The following is a 20,993-nucleotide window of genomic DNA, read 5'->3' as shown; positions in this document are numbered from 1 at the left end:
ATATTTCTCTTAGATTAAGCAAAGGAGTAAACATCTGTCAGAGCCAAGTGTTGGACAATTAAAAGTGAAGAAAGCATATGCAAGAAGGAGCAACCAAGCCTCCAGAGGCCAAAGAGAGTAACAGCACCTAATATATTTAAATCCAATTGCCCTCGAAAGGAGGACAGGATGGAGAAATCGTGGTCTCCTCACACGTGGTGCAAGACCAGAAAACAGGGCCTATTCATAAACGCTACGGATGAAGATAGCAATGTACCCTCACTCGCTTAAAAGTCCTGGAAAAGAGAACAGTCTGCAAGGTCAACTACAGAGAAGAGGCCTTGGCTTAGGGCCTAACTGATGCAAGATGGTAAGGCTAATTGGCCAAGTGGGCAGTTGTCTGACGTTGTTCCCCGCACCTGGGTTTCGTTCTGCTTATGTGCTGCTAACGAGCTGAATATCCAAGGTTGGAAGAGGATGCCAACCAATCAGAATGGCCTATGTGATGATGCACTATATATTGTTGCAGAAGCCAATCCGCTTCTGTTATTATGCTATTATCTGCATTATGTGTAGTTAGAGGTCGTTCTAGGCGTGCCTATCAGATAAAGGACAACCAATCATGTTTCTAATACTCAAATAAGCGATAGCTATATATGTTCCCTTAAACTATCGCTCGGCTCAATAGGTTTTTACTACTTGCCACGAAGGATGGCCTCATAGCTGATGCATATTGCGGTATAAAGCCTCTGTATAATGGGAATGTATTTTTAGAGTGAGTAATCTGCGACTTGTTATGCTTGCTGGATTTCCCTGCTTTATTGAGCTGATAATAAAGTAGTATTTTGCCATATTCTGTGAGTTTGTCTGGTTATTTGAGCCTGTAATTAGTGTTATGGTAGCCCCGCCCAGCACTTGATACTTGCCAGGTGCTACTACACACAGGTTTCACATACACTCTGAGTGCAAGAGACAGAGAACAACAAAAAACAGAGAGAGACTGAAGAGAAAAGCAGGGCAGTCGCTTTCAGCTAAAGAAGTCACCCCCTCCCTCGCCATCACTTTGGCCCCCAGTCTAACCGGTACAACGTCCTTTCATTGCGGGATGTTTTTTCGATGTTTTTTTTACCGTGATTTTTTAATTGAAAGAAGCCATCACATTTTTAGGGGGGAGGGTAGAAAATGATATATATGGGGTGTGGGTGTTCAGGAATACATAAAAAATTAAAGGGAATGGGGGGTTTGGGTCCCCCAAAAATAAAAAAAATGTCAATGGGTTTTTTCATTAAAAAATCTTAGGTAAAAACCAGTGCGAAAAAACATCCCAGGATGAAATGACATGTAGCAGTCTAACCAACCCCCAGAAGTCACCCCAGCACCAGGCAATCACTGAGGCACCGCAGGCAATTACTTTGCCCCCACAGGAGTCAGCCAGACATCAGGCAATTGCTTGAGTCCCAGAACTCACCGCCCCCAGTCCCCCATCCCCCACACCTCTCCCCCCACCTCCACAGCTCCACTCCCCCACCCCCCACTGCAGTCACTGTTGTCTGCAGGCAGTCACTATGGCCAAAACACTCCACCAAAACCCCAGAAGTAACCATAGCCCGTTGGCAGTCACCACAGCCCCAAGCAATCCCTATATGCCGGCAGTCGCCCCAACACCAGGTACCCCTCATCTCGACTTACCAGAAGCTTCGTTGACCTTTAGGATCTGAGCTGAGGGTTCGGGGTCTTCCTCCCCAGAGCCGAGGTCAGCCTGCTCGTCGGGCCCTCCTCCTATCAAAACAGGATCTGATCATGTGACTTAGACATTAAGAAATGAAACAGTGACCCCTCCCCCGGCCCCACCCCCGCTTAGCGCACCCAGGTGTAGCTGGAATACTTACCAAGGTGGTGCTGGGTCTCCGAGGGTCCCGCCAGCCATCCCTGCGCCTGAAAAAGAGGAGAGGGCGCAGCTGAAAGAACAGGCAAGGCAGTAAAGTTGGGCTTGTTTTTGGGGTGCTGCCCTTTCCCTGCATGCAGCTGGGTAGACACACACATGGCATCTGCAGAAAACCTTTTTCAGAACCGTTCTGAAAGATGCCAACGAATACAGAACGGTTTCTCGCTTCAAGAGTAAATGCTTTCTGCAGAACTGGCAACACTGCGCCAGGTTATAAGCACTTGAGTGTTGGCTACAAAATTAAAAGATTAGCGGGGTATGTTTAAAGTAAAATAAAAAATACAACTGGATAGCAGCTGTAGAGTGGCTTACAGTTAGCGAGGGACCGGGAATGACATCACAGGAAGTGACATCACAGGAAGTGACATCACAGGCAGAAATGGTTACTTGCTTGTAAACATACCTTTTCATAAATTGAATAGTGCCTCAGACTGGGAAATTCCAAACTTTTAAAATAAACATGTACAAAAAACACTTGATTAACACTTGTTTTGCCTATAAATTGCGAGCCCTTTCCTAGAGTCCAGGCACTGCCAGGGATGCCCGCCACTACCCGATCAGTCTGGGGCAGGTAAGTTCCATCCCACAGGCTTTCCTTCAGATTCACCAGTTGCTTCCTAGAGCCCAGGCACTGCCAGGGATGCCCACCACTACTTGATCAGTCTGGGGCTTGTAAGTTCCATCCCACAGGCTTTCCTTCAGATTCACCAGTTGCTTCCTGGAGCCCAGGCACTGCCAGGGATGCCCGCCACTACCCAATCAGTCTGGGGCAGGTAAGTTCCATCCCACAGGCTTTCCTTCAGATTCACCAGTTGCTTCCTGGAGCCCAGGCACTGCCAGGGATGCCCGCCACTACCCAATCACGCTTAGGCAGGTAAGTTCCATCCGACAGGCTTTCCTTCAGATTCACCAGTTGCTTCCTAGAGCCCGGGCACTGCCAGGGATGCCCACCACTACTTGATCAGTCTGGGGCATGTAAGTTCCATCCCACAGGCTTTCCTTCAGATTCACCAGTTGCTTCCTGGAGCCCAGGCACTGCCAGGGATGCCCGCCACTACCCGATCAGTCTGGGGCAGGTAAGTTCCATCCCAGAGGCTTTCCTTCAGATTCACCAGTTGCTTCCTAGAGCCCAGGCACTGCCAGGGATGCCCGCCACTACCTGATCACTCTTGGGCAAGTAAGTTCCATCCCACAGGCTTTCCTTCAGATTCACCAGTTGCTTCCTAGAGCCCAGGCACTGCCAGGGATGCCCACCCCTACCCGATCACTCTTGGGCAGGTAAGTTCCATCCGACAGGCTTTCCTTGAGATTCACCAGTTGCTTCCTAGAGCCCAGGCACTGCCAGGGATGCCCGCCACTACCCGATCACTCTTGGGCAGGTAAGTTCCATCCCACAGGCTTTCCTTCAGATTCACCAGTTGCTTCCTAGAGCCCAGGCACTGCCAGGGATGCCCGCCACTACCCGATCAGTCTGGGGCAGGTAAGTTCCATCCCACAGGCTTTCCTTCAGATTCACCAGTTGCTTCCTGGAGCCCAGGCACTGCCAGGGATGCCCGCCACTACCCGATCAGTCTGGGGCAGGTAAGTTCCATCCCACAGGCTTTCCTTCAGATTCACCAGTTGCTTCCTAGAGCCCGGGCACTGCCACCGAAGCCTGCCACTACCCGATCACTCTGGGGCAGGTAAGTTCCAACCCACAGGCTTTCCTTAGATTCACCAGTTGCTTCCTAGAGCCCAGGCACTGCCAGGGATGCCCGCCACTACCCGATCACTCTGGGGCAGGTAAGTTCCATCCCACAGGCTTTCCTTCAGATTCACCAGTTGCTTCCTAGAGCCCAGGCACTGCCAGGGATGCCCGCCACTACCCGATCAGTCTGGGGCATGTAAGTTCCATCCCACAGGCTTTCCTTCAGATTCACCAGTTGCTTCCTAGAGCCCAGGCACTGCCAGGGATGCCCGCCACTACCCGATCAGTCTGGGGCATGTAAGTTCCATCCCACAGGCTTTCCTTCAGATTGGCCAGTTGCTTCCCAGAGCCCAGGCACTGCCAGGGAAGCCCGCCACTACCCGATCAGTCTGGGGCAGGTAAATTCCATCCCACAGGCTTTCCTTCAGATGCACCGGTTACTTCCTGGAGCCCGGGCACTGCCAGGGAAGCCTGCCACTACCCGATCAGCCTTGGGCAGGTAAGTTCCATCCCAGAGGCTTTCCTTCAGATTCACCAGTTGCTTCCTAGAGCCAATGCACTGCCAGGGAAGCCCGCCACTACCCGATCAGTCTGGGGCAGGTAAGTTCCATCCCACAGGCTTTCCTTCAGATTCACCAGTTCCTTCCTAGAGTCCAGGCACTGCCACGGAAGCTTGCCACTACCCGATCAGCCTTGGGCAGGTAAGTTCCATCCCAAAGGCTTTCCTTCAGATTCCCCAGCTGCTTCCTGGAGCCCAGGCACTGCCAGGGAAGCCGCCACTACCCGATCACTCTTGGGCATGTAATTTCCATCCCAGAGGCTTTCCTTCAGATTCACCAGTTGCTTCCTAGAGCCCAGGCACTGCCAGGGAAGCTGGCCACTACCCGATCAGCCTTGGGCAGGTAAGTTCCACCCCACAGGCTTTCCGTCAGATTCACCAGTTGCTTCCTAGAGCCCCGCATTGCCAGGGAAGCTGGCCACTACCCGATCACTCTTGTGCACCTTAGTTTCATCCCACAGGCTTTCCTTCAGATTCCCCAGCTGCTTCCTGGAGCCCAGGCACTGCCAGGGATGCCCGCCACTACCCGATCAGTCTTGGGCAGGTAAGTTCCATCCCACAGGATTTCCTGCAGATTCACCAGTTGCTTCCTAGAGCCCGGGCAATGCCAGGGATGCCCGCCACTATCCGATCACTCTTGGGCAGGTAAGTTCCATCCCACAGGATTTCCTTCAGTTTCACCAGTTGCTTCCTAGAGCCCAGGCACTGCCAGGGATGCCCGCCACTACCCGATCACTCTTGGGCAGGTAAGTTCCATCCCACAGGCTTTCCTTCAGATTCAACAGTTGCTTCCTAGAGCCCAGGCACTGCCAGGTATGCCCACCACTACCCGATCACTCTGGGGCAGGTAAGTTCCATCCCACAGGCTTTCCTTCAGATTCACCAGTTGCATCCTAGAGCCCAGGCACTGCCAGGGATGCCCGCCACTACCCGATCAGTCTTGGGCAGGTAAGTTCCATCCCACAGGCTTTCCTTCAGATTCACCAGTTGCTTCCTAGAGCCCAGGCACTGCCAGGGATGCCCGCCACTACCCGATCAGTCTTGGGCAGGTAAGTTCCATCCCACAGGCTTTCCTTCAGATTCACCAGTTGCTTCCTAGAGCCCAGGCACTGCCAGGGATGCCCGCCACTACCCGATCACTCTTGGGCAGGTAAGTTGCATCCCAGAGGCTTTCCTTCAGATTCACCAGTTGCTTCCTAGAGCCCAGGCACTGCCAGGGAAGCCGGCCACTACCCGATCACTCTGGGGCAGGTAAGTTCCATCCCACAGGCTTTCCTTCAGATTCCCCAGCTGCTTCCTGGAGCCCAGGCACTGCCAGGGATGCCCGCCACTACACGATCAGTCTGGGGCAGGTAAGTTCCATCCCAGAGGCTTTCCTTCAGATTCACCAGTTGCTTCCTGGAGCCCAGGCACTGCCAGGGATGCCCGCCACTACCCGATCAGTCTGGGGCAGGTAAGTTCCATCCCACAGGCTTTCCTCCAGATTCCCCGGTTGCTTCCTAGAGCCCAGGCACTGCCAGGGATGCCCGCCACTACCCGATCACTCTTGGGCACGCAAGTTCCATCCCACAGGCTTTCCTTCAGATTCACCGGTTGCTTCCTAGAGCCCAGGCACTGCCAGGGATGCCCGCCACTACCCGATCAGTCTTGGGCAGGTAAGTTCCATCCCACAGGCTTTCCTTCAGATTCACCAGTTGCTTCCTAGAGCCCAGGCACTGCCAGGGATGCCCGCCACTACCCGATCACTCTTGGGCAGGTAAGTTGCATCCCAGAGGCTTTCCTTCAGATTCACCAGTTGCTTCCTAGAGCCCAGGCACTGCCAGGGAAGCCGGCCACTACCCGATCACTCTGGGGCAGGTAAGTTCCATCCCACAGGCTTTCCTTCAGATTCCCCAGCTGCTTCCTGGAGCCCAGGCACTGCCAGGGATGCCCGCCACTACACGATCAGTCTGGGGCAGGTAAGTTCCATCCCAGAGGCTTTCCTTCAGATTCACCAGTTGCTTCCTGGAGCCCAGGCACTGCCAGGGATGCCCGCCACTACCCGATCAGTCTGGGGCAGGTAAGTTCCATCCCACAGGCTTTCCTCCAGATTCCCCGGTTGCTTCCTAGAGCCCAGGCACTGCCAGGGATGCCCGCCACTACCCGATCACTCTTGGGCACGCAAGTTCCATCCCACAGGCTTTCCTTCAGATTCACCGGTTGCTTCCTAGAGCCCAGGCACTGCCAGGGATGCCCGCCACTACCCGATCAGTCTGGGGCAGGTAAGTTCCATCCCACAGGCTTTCCTCCAGATTCACTGGTTGCTTCCTAGAGCCCAGGCACTGCCAGGGATGCCCGCCACTACCCGATCAGTCTGGGGCAGGTAAGTTCCATCCCACAGGCTTTCCTCCAGATTCGCCGGTTGCTTCCTAGAGCCCAGGCACTGCCAGGGATGCCTGCCACTCCCCGATCACTCTTGGGCACACAAGTTCCATCCCACAGGCTTTCCTTCAGATTCACCGGTTGCTTCCTAGAGCCCAGGCACTGCCAGGGATGCCCGCCACTACCCAATCACGCTTAGGCAGGTAAGTTCCATCCCACAGGCTTTCCTTCAGATTCACCAGCTGCTTCCTAGAGCCCAGGCACTGCCAGGGATGCCCGCCACTACCCGGTCACTCTTGGGCATGTAAGTTCCATCCCACAGGCTTTCCTTCAGATTCACCAGCTGCTTCCTAGAGCCCAGGCACTGCCAGGGAAGCCGGCAACTACCCGATCAGTCTGGGGCAGGTAAGTTCCACCCCACAGGCTTTCCTTCAGATTCACCAGCTGCTTCCTAGAGCCCAGGCACTGCCAGGGAAGCCGGCCACTACCCGATCACTCTTAGGCAGGTTAGGTCCATCCCCCAGGCTTTCCTTCAGATTCACCAGCTGCTTCCTAGAGCCCAGGCACTGCCAGGGATGCCCGCCACTACCCGGTCACTCTTGGGCATGTAAGTTCCATCCCACAGGCTTTCCTTCAGATTCACCAGCTGCTTCCTAGAGCCCAGGCACTGCCAGGGAAGCCGGCCACTACCCAATCAGTCTGGGGCAGGTAAGTTCCATCCCACAGGCTTTCCTTCAGATTCACCAGTTGCTTCCTAGAGCCCGTGCACTGCCAGGGATGCCCGCCACTACCCGATCACTCTGGGGCAGGTAAGTTCCATCCCACAGGCTTTCCTTCAGCTTCACCAGTTGCTTCCTAGAGCCCAGGAACTGCCAGGAAAGCCGGCCACTACCCGATCACTCTTGGGCATGTAAGTTGCACCCCACAGGCTTTCCTTCAGATTCACCAGTTGCTTCCTAGAGCCCAGGCACTGCCAGGGATGCCCGCCACAACCCGATCACTCTGGGGCAGGTAAGTTCCATCCCACAGGCTTTTCTTGAGATTCACCAGTTGCTTCCTAGAGCCCAGGCACTGCCAGGGATGCCCGCCACTATCACTCTGGTGCAGGTAAGTTCCACCCCAGAGGCTTTCCTTTAGATTTAGCAGTTGCTTCCTAGAGCCCAGGCACTGCCAGGGAAGTCCGCCACTACCCGATCACTCTTGGGCACTTAAGTTCCATCCCTGTGGTGTTTGTGTGTGCATTAACATCCTGATTTCTTTCCCAGCAAGTTGTGTGAAAGCGCTATCGTCTCACTACACTTCCATTCACAATCCAGTCTCATTTTGCATCAGACATGTCCGTATAAAAACAAGTATTGTCAAGGCAAAAGGTTGCAGCTTTTGTGTAGGCATGGGACAGGCATTTGCCATGCACTGCCATAGTGGTATTAACTGGCCATCATTGGTAGTAGATGCAACATGGTGAGAGTACCTGGCATATAACAGAACTGCTCGGCAAAGGCCTAATACAAGCCAAAACTGTTTTGAAAGGACATGCAGAGTGGTTAGAAATACCGTGGTCGAAGGCAGACCTGGTGGAGACATTTTTATTGCACCAGAAGCATGTTTACAGCACAAATTAAGTAAACTATCAGAAGACTGCTTTGAAAAAACACTGGCAGTCGCTTTGAGCATACAGTTTGATGGTAAGGCTTGATACACCTATCCCAGACATCCCAGGAGGGGAAGAAGTGGGTGGGAATGGCCATAGGGATTAGCATGACCATGGGCAGTCAAAAGCCCAAACTGTTGGCATTACTAATGCTTGTTTATGGAAGAGGGAAGAGGGAAAATGGGATGATCCCTTTCTCTGTTTCCCGTCCAGACCATGGCCTATGACGTCATGACCCAAGCACCCCCCGCGGGATGAGTTCAGCCCTTTGACTGCTGCCCCGGACGTCAAGATCCACTGCGGCCACGCCCCACAGGCCAACTGCATGGCATCCAAAGCATGTGGTGGGACCTCAGGTGGAGCTGAGACCGACCATATGGACCAACTCGATTAGACATCACCCACAAATATCGCCATCGTTGGAGATGACATGACGACATAGCCAATGGACAAGAATACACGTGCCACCAAGCACCTCGATCAGACACACTCCAGCCCACACGAAGAACATACTCAGTGCTATGACGTAGAGGACCGCTCACGCTCACAGACATGCATCGCTGTTATTTTTCACATAGGCTAACTACTGCACAGTAGAAACGCAAGACGCCAGAAGAGCTTGTGTATATGCTTGCAGACACTTTTTAGCTACTAAAACCATGAAGATGTCACCCTGTAGATGGACTAATGTATAAGGACCCAAGTCACACCTCGTGACCCGCATGATATGAACTATACACCGCCACCCATAGAGAAGGCCAAGGTAGGCCGCAAACTTGAGCCACCAGGCCCGGAGCAACTCAGATGAAACTGTAAAACGCTAACCATGCAGAACAAACCCTGACGGGAGCCTCAAAGCCAAGGCCACGAAGTTGCAATCTGCACGCCGCGCTCCCAGCGCCAAGGTTACACCTGCCACTGCTAAACACTCCTCGGAGCAGAAATACAAATCAAATCCCCATAATTCTGCTTCAGCCACGGTTTTTCAACACGTGACCAGGCCGATCTGACACAATGCCAAGCTCCAAGGACCAGAGAATCTCTGGGGTCTCACGTCTGGGACCCGGACTGCAAGTTAAAGGTTGGACACCGGCGGCGGTGGGAAAGGGACACCCAACAGCCAGTAGTAAGACCTGTTCATTGTCCACCACTGACACATAGTCATACATTGTTGCCAACACCAGGTACATCGCGAGCTGAGAACGATGATGGTCCCAGGCTTGGGGGCTCGCGGATGAACGAATCAGAATACTAGGGGCTAACGACTGACGACACCATAATTCAACCAATCACTAACTTTCTCCATGTAACAAATCTCATGTAACCATTCTTAGGGTCGACCCAAGCATACCACCGATCTCTTCTCCACCACTAAAATTCTCTCCTATACTGATCCATACTGACCCTACCACTCGGGGAACCAAAGTAGCGTTAGGTTTAGGGGCTACTTTTCCCAGGTGACGCACGTAGTAGTTTCATCCTGCTAGAAAAGGGGCCTGCGAGCCCATCACCGCTGAGAAGTTCCTGGGGTACCGATGCTCTGAGAACCTGTCCCTGTCCGTTTTCTGCAATAAACAGCAGTAACTGTTTGCTCTTGTGTTTGTCTCATACTCCTTTGGGACGCGGGAGGAGTTAGGGCCTCCCCAACCCCGGAGGTCCGCGGACGGCCCTGCTGACCCCCGGGAAATCACCCCGGCAGTTTCACACAATGTGGGCAGTAAGACGGAGATCCTCCTCATCGGCACACCTGCGCCTTCATTTCCTCTCACTCTCTGGTCGGCCTCCCTTGGTCCTCTTCCTGCTCCCACCTGTGAGGCTAAGAACCTTGGGGTCATCTTTGACTCCACACTCTCCTTCTCTCCTCACATTTCCAATGTCTTCAAGAAGTCAAACTACAAACTGCACCTCGTCAGGGGTATTCTTCCTTTCCTCTCCTTCTCCCAGAAGCTCACTCTCTCCAGAGCTCTGGTTCTCTCTAGGCTGGACTACTGCAACAGCCTGTTTCTAAATCTGCCCTCCTCTACTCTCTGCGCTCTGCAACTCATCCAGAACAGGACTGCGAGACTTGTCCTTGGCCTCAAGCCCTCTCCAGCACTGAAATCACTCAATTGACTCCCAGTGGCTGCAACGATCAAGTTCAAGACCCTCTGCATAGTCCACAAGGCCTTCTGGGGCCTGGGACCACAAGAGCTCCAACTCTCTCTTCGGAATTTATCTTCCTACTCGAGCACTTCGCTCCTCCACCTCCAACTCCCTCAGGGTCAGTCGCTTCTCCAAGCAACCATCCTCGCAGAGACAGATCTCCCACTTGACACCATCCTGTCCATGGGACGACTGTGAGAGAGAAAAGATGAGTATGCGACCGAGATGGAGCAGATCATAAGCTGCCTACCACTGGACACCGACCTTTCAAAAAACAACGCCTCGATGATCAACGCCATGAGACAGCAGAAACCACAGGCAGGACCGCCTAGCACCAGACCGAAGGACTGCATTTGGTGCGGAGGACAACACAGCAGAAATTATCCATGCCCAGCATATGGCACCACGTACCACAAATGTGAAAAGGTGAATCATTATGCGCCGGTGTGCCTGAGTTCAAGACAACCCAAAGATGCTAATCACAGGGAGAACACCTTGCGATACAGAGACAACGCAGGAGCCAGAAAACCTCACACTAGGCACCCAGAGAGACCAGCTCACCATCAGAGGACACAGCCCAGCAGGACAAGATACAGCAGAAGTGGGCGCGCCTGCGCCATCGACGGCAAAAACACAGACAGCTCCAGTAGCGACGAAGACCAATCCAGCAGAGAGCCATCTCCTGACCACAACAGGAGGCCCGCACCCACAAGAAAGAGAGAGCGCACATGATCTCGGCAGTGAAACCAGGAAAAAGCAACAACCACAGTGGAACCAGATCACGACGGTGCACCATATCGGTGGGAGACATCCCGGTGACCATGATGATAGACACAGGGGCCACTGTGAACATCATGCCTGTCTCCAGATTTGCCACACTCGATCCCAAGCCGACGCTTCGATGACGCTCAGTTCTACTCTATGCCTACCGTTGCAAAAAGCCCCTCCCTGTAGCACGGTACTTCAAAACAACACTCTCGCACCGAGGCATCGGCTGTAAGACACAAATTCATGTTGTTGACGCCGGGATTGAGCCTCTGCTCAGCTGCACCACAGCTGAACGCCCAGAGGTCATCCAATTCAACCTTGCCATCCAACCAGAGGGCATTGAGCACCTGCTCAAGAAGCATAAGAAACTCTTCACCGGCATCCGATGCCTAAAAGGCCGGTCAGTAAAACTCCACATCGACCAGACCGTGGAACCCAGAGCAGTAAAACACAGGCGGGTGCCATTCCACATGGGGCCACTGTCAAAGCCAAGCTCAGCAAATTAGAAGACCTCAAGATTATCGAGAAGACGTCAGGACCCACCCCATGGGTCTCCCCCATGGTAGTTACGGCCAAACCTAAACAACCCAATGCAGTTTGCATATGTATTGACATGCGCCTCCCCAATGCAGCGATAGGACGAGAAAGACATATCCTGCCAACCATAGAAAAACTTATCGTCGACTTAACAGGCGTAACTGTCTTCAGCAAGCTTGATCTCCGGTCAGGCTACCCCTAGACCCGCCTAGCCAAAGAGTCTCGTTACATCACCACCTTCTCCTCACACTTGGGTCTTCGACGATACCGTCGACTCAACTTCAGCATCTTCTCCGCGGCAGATGTTTTTTAGAATGAAATACGCAGACTGCTCCAGGACCTACCAGGAGTGACCACCATCAGCGATGACATCCTGGTCCACATAAAAACTGAAGCCAAACACACCGCACGGCTAGCGGCGACACTCCAGTGACTAGAAGAATCTGGGCTCACACTCCATGAGTTAAAATGTGAGTTCGCTAAGAAATCACTCAGTTTCTTTGGCTATGTATTCAATGAGCACAGAGTCTCCCCGGACCCCAGCAAAGTTGACTACATCAAAAACGCACAGGCTCCATCCACAGCATCAGAAGTCAGAAGCTTCCTAGGGATGGCCACCTACTGTGGTCGTTTCATTCCTGATCTAGCCACCACGGCTGCTCCCTTACGTGAATTCACAAAAGAGAAAACTCCATGGCAATGGGGCATCGATCAGGAACAGGCGTTCAGGACGATCAAAGACTCCCTTTCAAGTGACGTCACCATGGCGTTCTTCAACATCAACCACACCACAGAATTACTCGTGGACGCCAGCCCCGTAGGATTAGGGGCTGTGCTGACACAAAGCGACAGAGAAGGTACAGTCTTCACCATCGTGTTCGCAAGCAGAGCACTCACACCGACAGAGAAAAACTACGCCCACATCAAAAAGGAAGCATTGGCAATCATTTGGCGATGCAAACACTTCCATGTGTACATCCTGAGACACCAAGCAAAGGTGCTAACCGACCACAAGCTGCTCATCCCCATCTTCGGAGGCTCAGCACCGCACCTCCCCTCCAGGATTGAGCGCTGGTTACTACAAGTACAACAGTTCGACCTAGACGTCCAATACCGGGCAGGGGCTGACAACCCAGCAGACTTCCTGTCATGCCACCCCCGCCCAGCCACCACAACTGAACGCACGGCAGCAAAAATCCCGTAGGAACACGTCTGCCAGATAATAGAATGTGCCAGACCAAAAACCATGACACTAGAGGAGATACAAGCAGAAACTTACAAGGACCCGTGCCCGCAACTAACGAAATCTACCTTCCTGTCAGGGGAGTGGAAGACATTCCTCACAGCTGTCACCTGAAGGACGGCCCCAGCCCAGGAGCTCTTAAACGCACTTTTTGGAGTATGCCACGAATTGTCCATCTCAGTGGACGGCCTCATCCTAAAAGGACACAGAATCGTGCTACCAATGTCCCTACACCAGAGGGCTCTCCAACTGGAACATGAGGTTCAACAAGGCATCATAAAAACTCAAGCATACCTCAAATCACGCCTATGGCTACCCCAAATACAGCAAAAAGTCATGGCCCTTGTCGAAACCTGCTCTGCATGCCTGTTCACACGCCGACCAGGACTGCCAGAGCCCATGGAATGCCCGCCCCGGAGCAACCGCCGGTGGGACTCCGTCAGCATTGACTTTTGCATAATCGCAAATGAAACATACCTGCTCATAGAGATTGACAAGCACACCAGGTGCCCTGAGGTCGAACCAGTCACCTCCACAGATTCCACGTCTGTCACCACAGTGCTAGAAAAAATGTTTGCGATGCACGGAATCCCGTTGGCAATCCAGAGCGATAACGGACCACCATTTACAAGCAAGGGTTTCAAGCGCTTCATGGACGACCTGGGAACATGCCACCATCACGTGACCCCATACTGGCCACAAGCCAACTGAGACGCCGAAAGATTCACGCCGTCTGTCAACAAAACAGTGCAATTGCCAAGGACAAAGGTCGCCCGTGGCTCCTGGAGCTCTACAGATTCCTACGCGCCTATCGGCTGACACCCCACTCTTCTACCCGTGCCAGCCCAGCAGACGTGATGTTCGGTGTCCCCATCCAAGGGAGCCTACCTCTACACCACTCCTGGAGACCTACCCCAGTTGACTTGGAAAGCAGAGAAGCCAGAAGACGCAAGCACAACGCCAAAGAGGACCAAGTCAGAAGAGCGACACCCAATGATCTCCAAATTGGGGACACAGTACTGGTGAGGACCAGAGCCCAGAAAGGAAAGATGGCACTCCTGATTGAGACGGCACCGCGGATAGTTTTTCATCGAGAGCACGGCCTTGTCTCAGCTACCCGTGGGCACGAATCAGTAACCAGAAACGTCTCACAATTCCAAAAAGTCCCATCGGACCTATCGGAAGAAGAGAAGGCAGACAGTAGTCCCACAGAGGCCCAACCACCACAAGCGAGTAGCCCAAAAACAAAGGAAAGACATGAAGAAGAACTGACGCAGAGGCCTCCAGACCAAAATGGAGAAGAGGGAAACAGGGACACACCCCAAACTCCCCACCGAGAACGATGAGAAGACTACGCACTCTGGAAACGACCAGTGCCATCCACGAGGCTAAAAGGCTATGTCCTCAATGGCATCTACGTGCAGCCGAGAAGCTGAGCCCCGAGCCAGCCTGCCCCGGCAAGACAGACTCTGATCCAGTTGCGATTACCTGACTACTGTTAATGTTTAACATGTTGAATGTTTATCCAAGGTTGATAAGAGATGTGATGTCCACGTGACAGGGATCATGTGGACACAAGAATAAAGGGAAGCGGGAGCCCGCCAAATGGCACTTCCCGCTCCAGCCACTGGCTGTACTGTGTTTGCGTCTGTTTGTGCCAGGCCCCACGCAGCGAGCACAGGCCTCGCTCCGGGCCCACACCCCCCCAAAATCCCCCCATGCGTGTGCTCAGAGTGCAGTAAGCTCCCCTGCTGCAGGCCTGAAGATGCGTTTGCACGGGGCCCCAGGAGCGCGGGGCCTCAGGAGTACGGGGCCCCATGAGCACGGGGCCAAGTGTTGTCCAGTGTTTGGCAAATCTCCTGCCCTGTGCTTCAGAAAACCAACACACAATGCAAAAGCAACAATGTTTAGAGCCCAATTTACTGCTGTCTCAGTAATGCAACCACTCTCCCCCATCATCACACCAAGCTTCCGGGGTGCCATCTCACCCGGGACCCCCAGACTGCACTACTCTCTGCACAGCCCCCATGTGCATTGAAGGGGGGAATAGGATTTCATCGCCAGCAAGTTGGTAGCATTCTCTGCCAGAGAGGTATGCCAGAGGGCTGTGGGTTACTACGAGCTTACCCGTTCTGCTCCCAAAGGCCCCAAACTCCCCTACCCCCAGTACCAAACGGAGGACACAGCCAAGGGCAAGTTAGAACTGTTGTTTATTACAAAAAACCTGCAGGGATCATACAGGACATTTGCAAATCTCTAAAATCACAAATCCAACCAACACCTTACTGCTTTCTGGTGTGGTTTTAATGTACTTAACCTCCACCCAATCGGCATCAGCTGCACCGAGGATCCTAACAGCAACGCACGCTTTTGAAAACAAGAAATATTAATGTCTCTGGTGTAGAGATAATTTTCACTATCTACTAGCCAAACGTGTAGCTTTGTCCCTACTACAATATAGTTTAGTGAACTATTAGTGAATGTTTTTATTTTTGACTGTTAGGTGGCGCCATAAGCCCTGCCTATAAGCCAAAACTATTGACCTGGGCAGTGACTATATTAGAGAGATGGGATGTGAGGAGTGGGTCTTGCTTGGCTTTTTACATGCCCGGAGCAATGCTAGCCCTGATGGCTATTCCCACTCACTACCTCGCCCTCCCGTCCCAAACACACATTCCTGGAACCTTTAAGGCAACTCTGTGCTTTTAAAGGGATGTCAGTGTTATTTTTTTTGCAGTGTTCTAAAAGGTCATAGCTTAATAACAGCTGCAGGTATAATTAAAATGTTTTAATCAAATGTCCCTTCAGCCACTTGATTTATAAGCTGTAGGTGTATCCTTGCATCTGCCCCTGGCACTGACTTCTTGGTAAAAGCAAGCATTGACAAAGTCGTCAGTTGTGGCTCTTGCATAGGCATTTGCCAGGCAATTCCATAATATGCCCAGGTACTTGCACCATTCACCAGCTGTTGCCATCTTACGCCAGGTAGTACCATTATGATGGTGCTTATCAAATGCCTGTGAAAGAGACACAACTGTGAGCTTTGCCAATGCTTGTTTTGAACAGTGAAGACTGCAAACTATGTCACTGTTATTTTATATTATGTGCTTGCTTGTAACGCGCCGATAGCCTGCAGGCATCAGGGCGCAGGGAACCAAGAAAGATTAAATTCACATCGTTCTCTCCATTAAACTAAAGTTGGACAATCTGCACTGATCATTGGAACAAGAGGGTTTTTAGCAATTTCCTGAACCTCTGATGGTTCACTTCTTGCCATAATACCATAAGCAATTTGTTCCAGCATTGTGCTGCCTTGACCGGAAAGGACTTGCCTCGCCCGAGTGCACGATTAGCACAGGGTATATTCAAGGTACCCCTGTCAGCTGATCTTAAGCATTTAAAGTAGCTCGGGCCTCTCCATATAAGCATCTGTGCATTATTGTCATGGCCTTAAAGTTAACGCTGTCCTCCACTCTTAACCAGTGAAGGGCTCTTCTCCCGATTGATACATGTTCTCTGTTTTTAATATTCTTAACTATGCAAAATGCCTCATTTTCCATGACTTGGCACTTTTGGATTTCCCTCTTCGTGGCTCCCAGCAATAGGGCATTGCCATAGTCAAGACGCGACAATATGATGGCTCTTGCAATGGTCGCAGAGTTATCTTCATTGATGAAAGATCTTATCGATCCCAGGAGGCGCAAATAGTAGGCGTTGTTTTTCTGCAGGTAATTAACATGTACCTCGGATCTCACCGATGCTTCCACCATCGAGAGTTTTAGCGTGCGGCATCACCGGGATGATAGCCTCTTTGATGGTAAAGGTCTTATATTCCATCCCCAGCTTCGATCTGGCCTGTCGCGTTCTGAAGATCATCAGTTCAGTTTTTGTGTTATTTAAGCACATCCAATGATGTTGCATCCAATAATCTATAATCTGATATACCTCTGTTATTTTTGCACTATCGGTAGTATAATCACACTTGAGTTAGAAAATGAGCTGCGTGTCATCGGCGTACTTCGTGAAGAATACGCCGATGTGTTCCAGGAGTTCGCAGAGGCTTCTCAAATAAAGATTGAACAGTAAAGGCGACAAGCTTGCTCCCTGCGGGACTCCATAAAAGATGGGGGCAGCCTTGGAGAATTTGTCACCCCAGTGTATTCTGGCACCACTCCGATCTTTCAGAAAAGATGACAACCAAGCCAATGCCCTAGGAGGGCAGCCGCTATTTTATCCAGTGCCTCCTGAAAGAGCTGGTGATCCACCAAGTCAAAGGCAGACTTAGGTCCCGTAGCATGAGAATGCCTGTTTTTGCTTTGTCTATCAGGTACAGCATGTGTGTCTGAAGGTCCAGCATGTGTGTTTATCAGGTTCAGCAGGTGTGTCTGAAGGTCCAGCATGTGTGTCTATCAGGTCTGGCATGTGTGTCTGAAGGTCCAGCATGTGTGTCTGAAGGTCCAGCATGTGTGTCTATCAAGTTCAGCAGGTGTGTCTGAAGGTCCAGCATGTGTGTCTATCAGGTCCAGCATGTGTGTCTATCAGGTCCAGCATGTGTGTCTGAAGGTCCAACATGTGTGTCTATCGGGTTCAGCAGGTATGTCTGAAGGTCCAGCATGTGTGTCTATCAGGTCCAGCATGTGTGTCTGAAGGTCCAGCATGTGTGTCTATCAGGTCCAGCATGTGTGTCTATCAGGTCCAGCATTTGTGTCTGAAGGTCCAGCATGTGTGTCTATCAGGTACAGCATGTGCGTCTATCAGGTCCAGCATGTGCGTCTATCAGGTCCAGCATGTGTGTCTATCAGGTCCAGCATGTGTGTCTATCAGGTTCAGCATGTGTGTCTATCAGGTTCAGCATGTGTGTCTATCAGGTCCAGCATGTGTGTCTGAAGGTCCAGCATGTGTGTCTATCAGGTCCAGCATGTGTGTCTAAAGTCCAGCATGTGTGTCTATCAGGTCCAGCATGTGTGTCTGAAGGTCCAGCATGTGCGTCTATCAGGTCCAGCATGTGTGTCTATCAGGTACAGCATGTGTGTCTGAAGGTCCAGCATGTGTGTCTATCAGGTCCAGCATGTGTGTCTGAAGGTCCAGCATGTGTGTCTATCAGGTTCAGCAGGTATGTCTGAAGGTCCAGCATGTGTGTCTATCAGGTCCAGCATGTGTGTCTGAAGGTCCAGCATGTGTGTCTATCAGGTCCAGCATGTGTGTCTATCAGGTCCAGCATGTGTGTCTATCAGATCCAGCATGTGTGTCTGAAGGTCCAGAATGTACGTCTATCAGGTCCAGCATGTGCGTCTATCAGGTCCAGCATGTGCGTCTATCAAGTCCAGTATGTGTGTCTATCAGGCCCAGCATGTGTGTCTGAAGGTCCAGCATGTGTGTCTATCAGGTCCAGCATGTGCGTCTATCAGGTCCAGCATGTGCGTCTATCAGATCCAGCATGTGTGTCTATCAGGTCCAGCATGTGTGTCTATCAGGTTCAGCATGTGTGTCTATCAGGTCCAGCATGTGTGTCTGAAGGTCCAGCATGTGTGTCTATCAGGTCCAGCATGTGTGTCTAAAGGTCCAGCATGTGTGTCTATCAGGTTCAGCATGTGCGTCTGAAGGTCCAGCATGTGTGTCTATCAGGTCCAGCCCGTGTGTCTATGAGGTCCAGCATGTGCGTCTATCAGGTCCAGCATGTGTGTCTATCAGGTCCAGCATGTGTGTCTATCAGGTCCAGCATGTGTGTCTGAAGGTCCAGCATGTGTGACTATTAGGTTCAGCATGTGTGTCTATCAGGTCCAGCATGTGTGTCTGAAGGTCCAGCATGTGTGTCTATCAGGTCCAGTGTTACGCCTCGGCAGGCCCGCAGGAAGGTTATTGCCCTCCGTAAGGGTATGCATCATATTGCAAACCCATTCTACCCCCACTGGCAACTGCCCTGGAAAATAGTGGCTTCGGCTCACTCCGCAGCACTCTGCGGCAAGTTTGGACTACAATTCCCAGCTTTCCGCCTTCCGCTGTCAGCTCAGAGGCGATGATGCGTGAGCCTCGGTTTCGTCCCGTTCCGCCTTCTCCTTCCTGATTTAAACCTCGGAACCGGGCGAAACGCTGCTTCTGATTAAAGTTGCATCCTGGTATTAAGAAGTTCTGTCTTCAATCCTACTTTACTTCCCCGTGTACCAGACCTGTTTCCTCCTTCACGGACTGCTTTTGCCTGCCGCTTTTGAAGAACTACTTACCCGTGTACCAGACCTGTTTCCTCTTTCACGGACTGCTTTTGCCTGCCGCTTTTGGAGAACTACTTACCCGTGTACCAGACCTGTTTCCTCTTTCACGGATTGCTTTTGCCTGCCGCTTTTGGAAAACTACTTACCCGTGTACCAGACCTGTTTCCTCATTCACGGACTGCTTGTGCCTGCCGCTTTTGGAACCTTGTGATCACGGCATCGACTTCCATTGGACATTCTTCAGTAGTGCACAGGGACGCTTTGCGGATAGTGCACCTACCCGACTCTAGTGCGGCCCTCGTTCCGCCCGGGTTCAGTTTCCCTAACTAACCTACTCATTTGTTATTTTGCACTTCCGTTTTCTTGAACTCTTTGGACATTACAGATTCAACAGCACATCAGTGGTAAGGGTTTTCTTTTGTATGATTATCCATTCTCCTTAGCTAATTGACAACTATAGTCAGGATAGGTTACATTCTCCTCTCTTACTTGTAGGTGGTTCCGGTTGCCTTGAAACAAGGGGAGGGCATAGTTCAGGTACTACTAGAAAGGAGTATCGAGGGAAAGGGATCTTTCTTAAATTTCCAATTGCTCACCTCTTGTTTTTCCTTTACAGCTGGGTTCTTGGTGGCGTGTCCTCCCCGCCCTTTTGAGCGATCAGTCCCTCTGTCTGGTCCTACCCAGCAGAGAGTCATATTGTTAAAAAGGTCTTGTGCCCTCACAGAGAGGAGGCTAGGTTGGAGGCCCCGACCTAGCTCTTCAATCAATAGTTCAGTCCTGTGCCTTCCGGCCACCGATTTGGTAAACTTCCCGTCCGGTGAGTAACATCCAGCATGTGTATCTGAAGGTCCAGCATGTGTGTCTATCAGGTCCAGCATGTGTGTCTGAAGGTCCAGCATGTGTGTCTATCAGGTCCAGCATGTGTGTCTATCAGGTCCAGCATGTGTGTCTGAAGGTCCAGCATGTGTGTCTATCAGGTCCAGCATGTGTGTCTGAAGGTACAGCATGTGTGTCTATCAGGTCTAGCATGTGTGTCTATCAGGTCCAGCATGTGCGTCTGAAGGTCCAGCATGTGTGTCTGAAGGTCCAGCACGTGTGTCTATCAGTTCCAGCATGTGTGTCTATCAGGTACAGCATGTGTGTCTGAAGGTCCAGCATGTGTGTCTATCAGGTCCAGCATGTGTGTCTGAAGGTCCAGCATGTGTGTCTATCAGGTCCAGCATGTGTGTTTATCTGGTCCTGCATGTGTATCTGAAGGTCCAGCATGTGTGTCTGAAGGTCCAGCATGTGTGTCTATCAGGTCCAGCATGTGTGTCTGAAGGTCCAGCATGTTTGTCTATCAGGTCCAGCATGTGTGTCTATCAGGTCCAGCATGCATGTCTATCAGGTCCAGCATATGTGTCTGAAGGTCCAGCATGTGTGTCTATCAGGTCCAGCAGGTGTGTCTGAAGGTCCAGCATGTGTGTCTATCAGGTCTAGCATGTGTGTCTGAAGGTCCAGCATGTGTGTCTGAAGGTCCAGCATGTGTGTCTATCAGGTCCAGCATGTGTGTCTGAAGTTCCAGCATGTGTGTCTGAAGGTCCAGCATGTGTGTCTATCAAGTCCAGCATGTGTGTCTGAAGGTCCAGCATGTGTGTCTATCAGGTCCAGCATGTGTTTTTATCAGGTCCAGCATGTGTGTTTGAAGGTCCAGCATGTGTGTCTATCAGGTCCAGCATGTGTGTCTATCAGGTCCAGCATGTGTGTCTGAAGGTCCAGCATGTGTGTCTATCAGGTCCAGCATGTGTGTCTGAAGGTCCAGCATGTGTGTCTGAAGGTCCAGCATGTGTGTCTATCAGGTCCAGCATGTGTGTCTGAAGTTCCAGCATGTGTGTCTGAAGGTCCAGCATGTGTGTCTATCAAGTCCAGCATG

The 20,993-nt window shown here is 51.8% G+C and overlaps 1 protein-coding gene across 2 annotated transcripts in view; it reads right to left on the bottom strand.

Annotated features, from left to right (window-relative positions):
• Nucleotides 1-20,993, bottom strand: part of LOC138520775 (hatching enzyme 1.2-like) — a 70,628-nt gene that overhangs the window by 41,187 nt on the left and 8,448 nt on the right. The window contains exons 2-3 of one of the 2 annotated variants that reach the window (XM_069633072.1): nt 1,869-1,914; nt 1,669-1,773 (exon numbers count right to left, since the gene is read on the bottom strand). In XM_069633072.1, coding sequence (XP_069489173.1) covers nt 1,669-1,773; nt 1,869-1,914 — 151 coding nt within the window. The remainder of the gene's footprint in view (nt 1-1,668; nt 1,774-1,868; nt 1,915-20,993) is intronic. The other variant, XM_069633073.1, reaches the window with a different exon arrangement.

Source organism: Ambystoma mexicanum, chromosome 13 (assembly GCF_040938575.1).
Source record: "Ambystoma mexicanum isolate Mex_15411 chromosome 13, UKY_AmexF1_1, whole genome shotgun sequence".
NCBI lineage: Eukaryota > Metazoa > Chordata > Amphibia > Caudata > Ambystomatidae > Ambystoma > Ambystoma mexicanum.
Note: the sequence above shows the minus strand (reverse complement) of the source record. Positions and strands in the feature narration are given on the sequence as shown.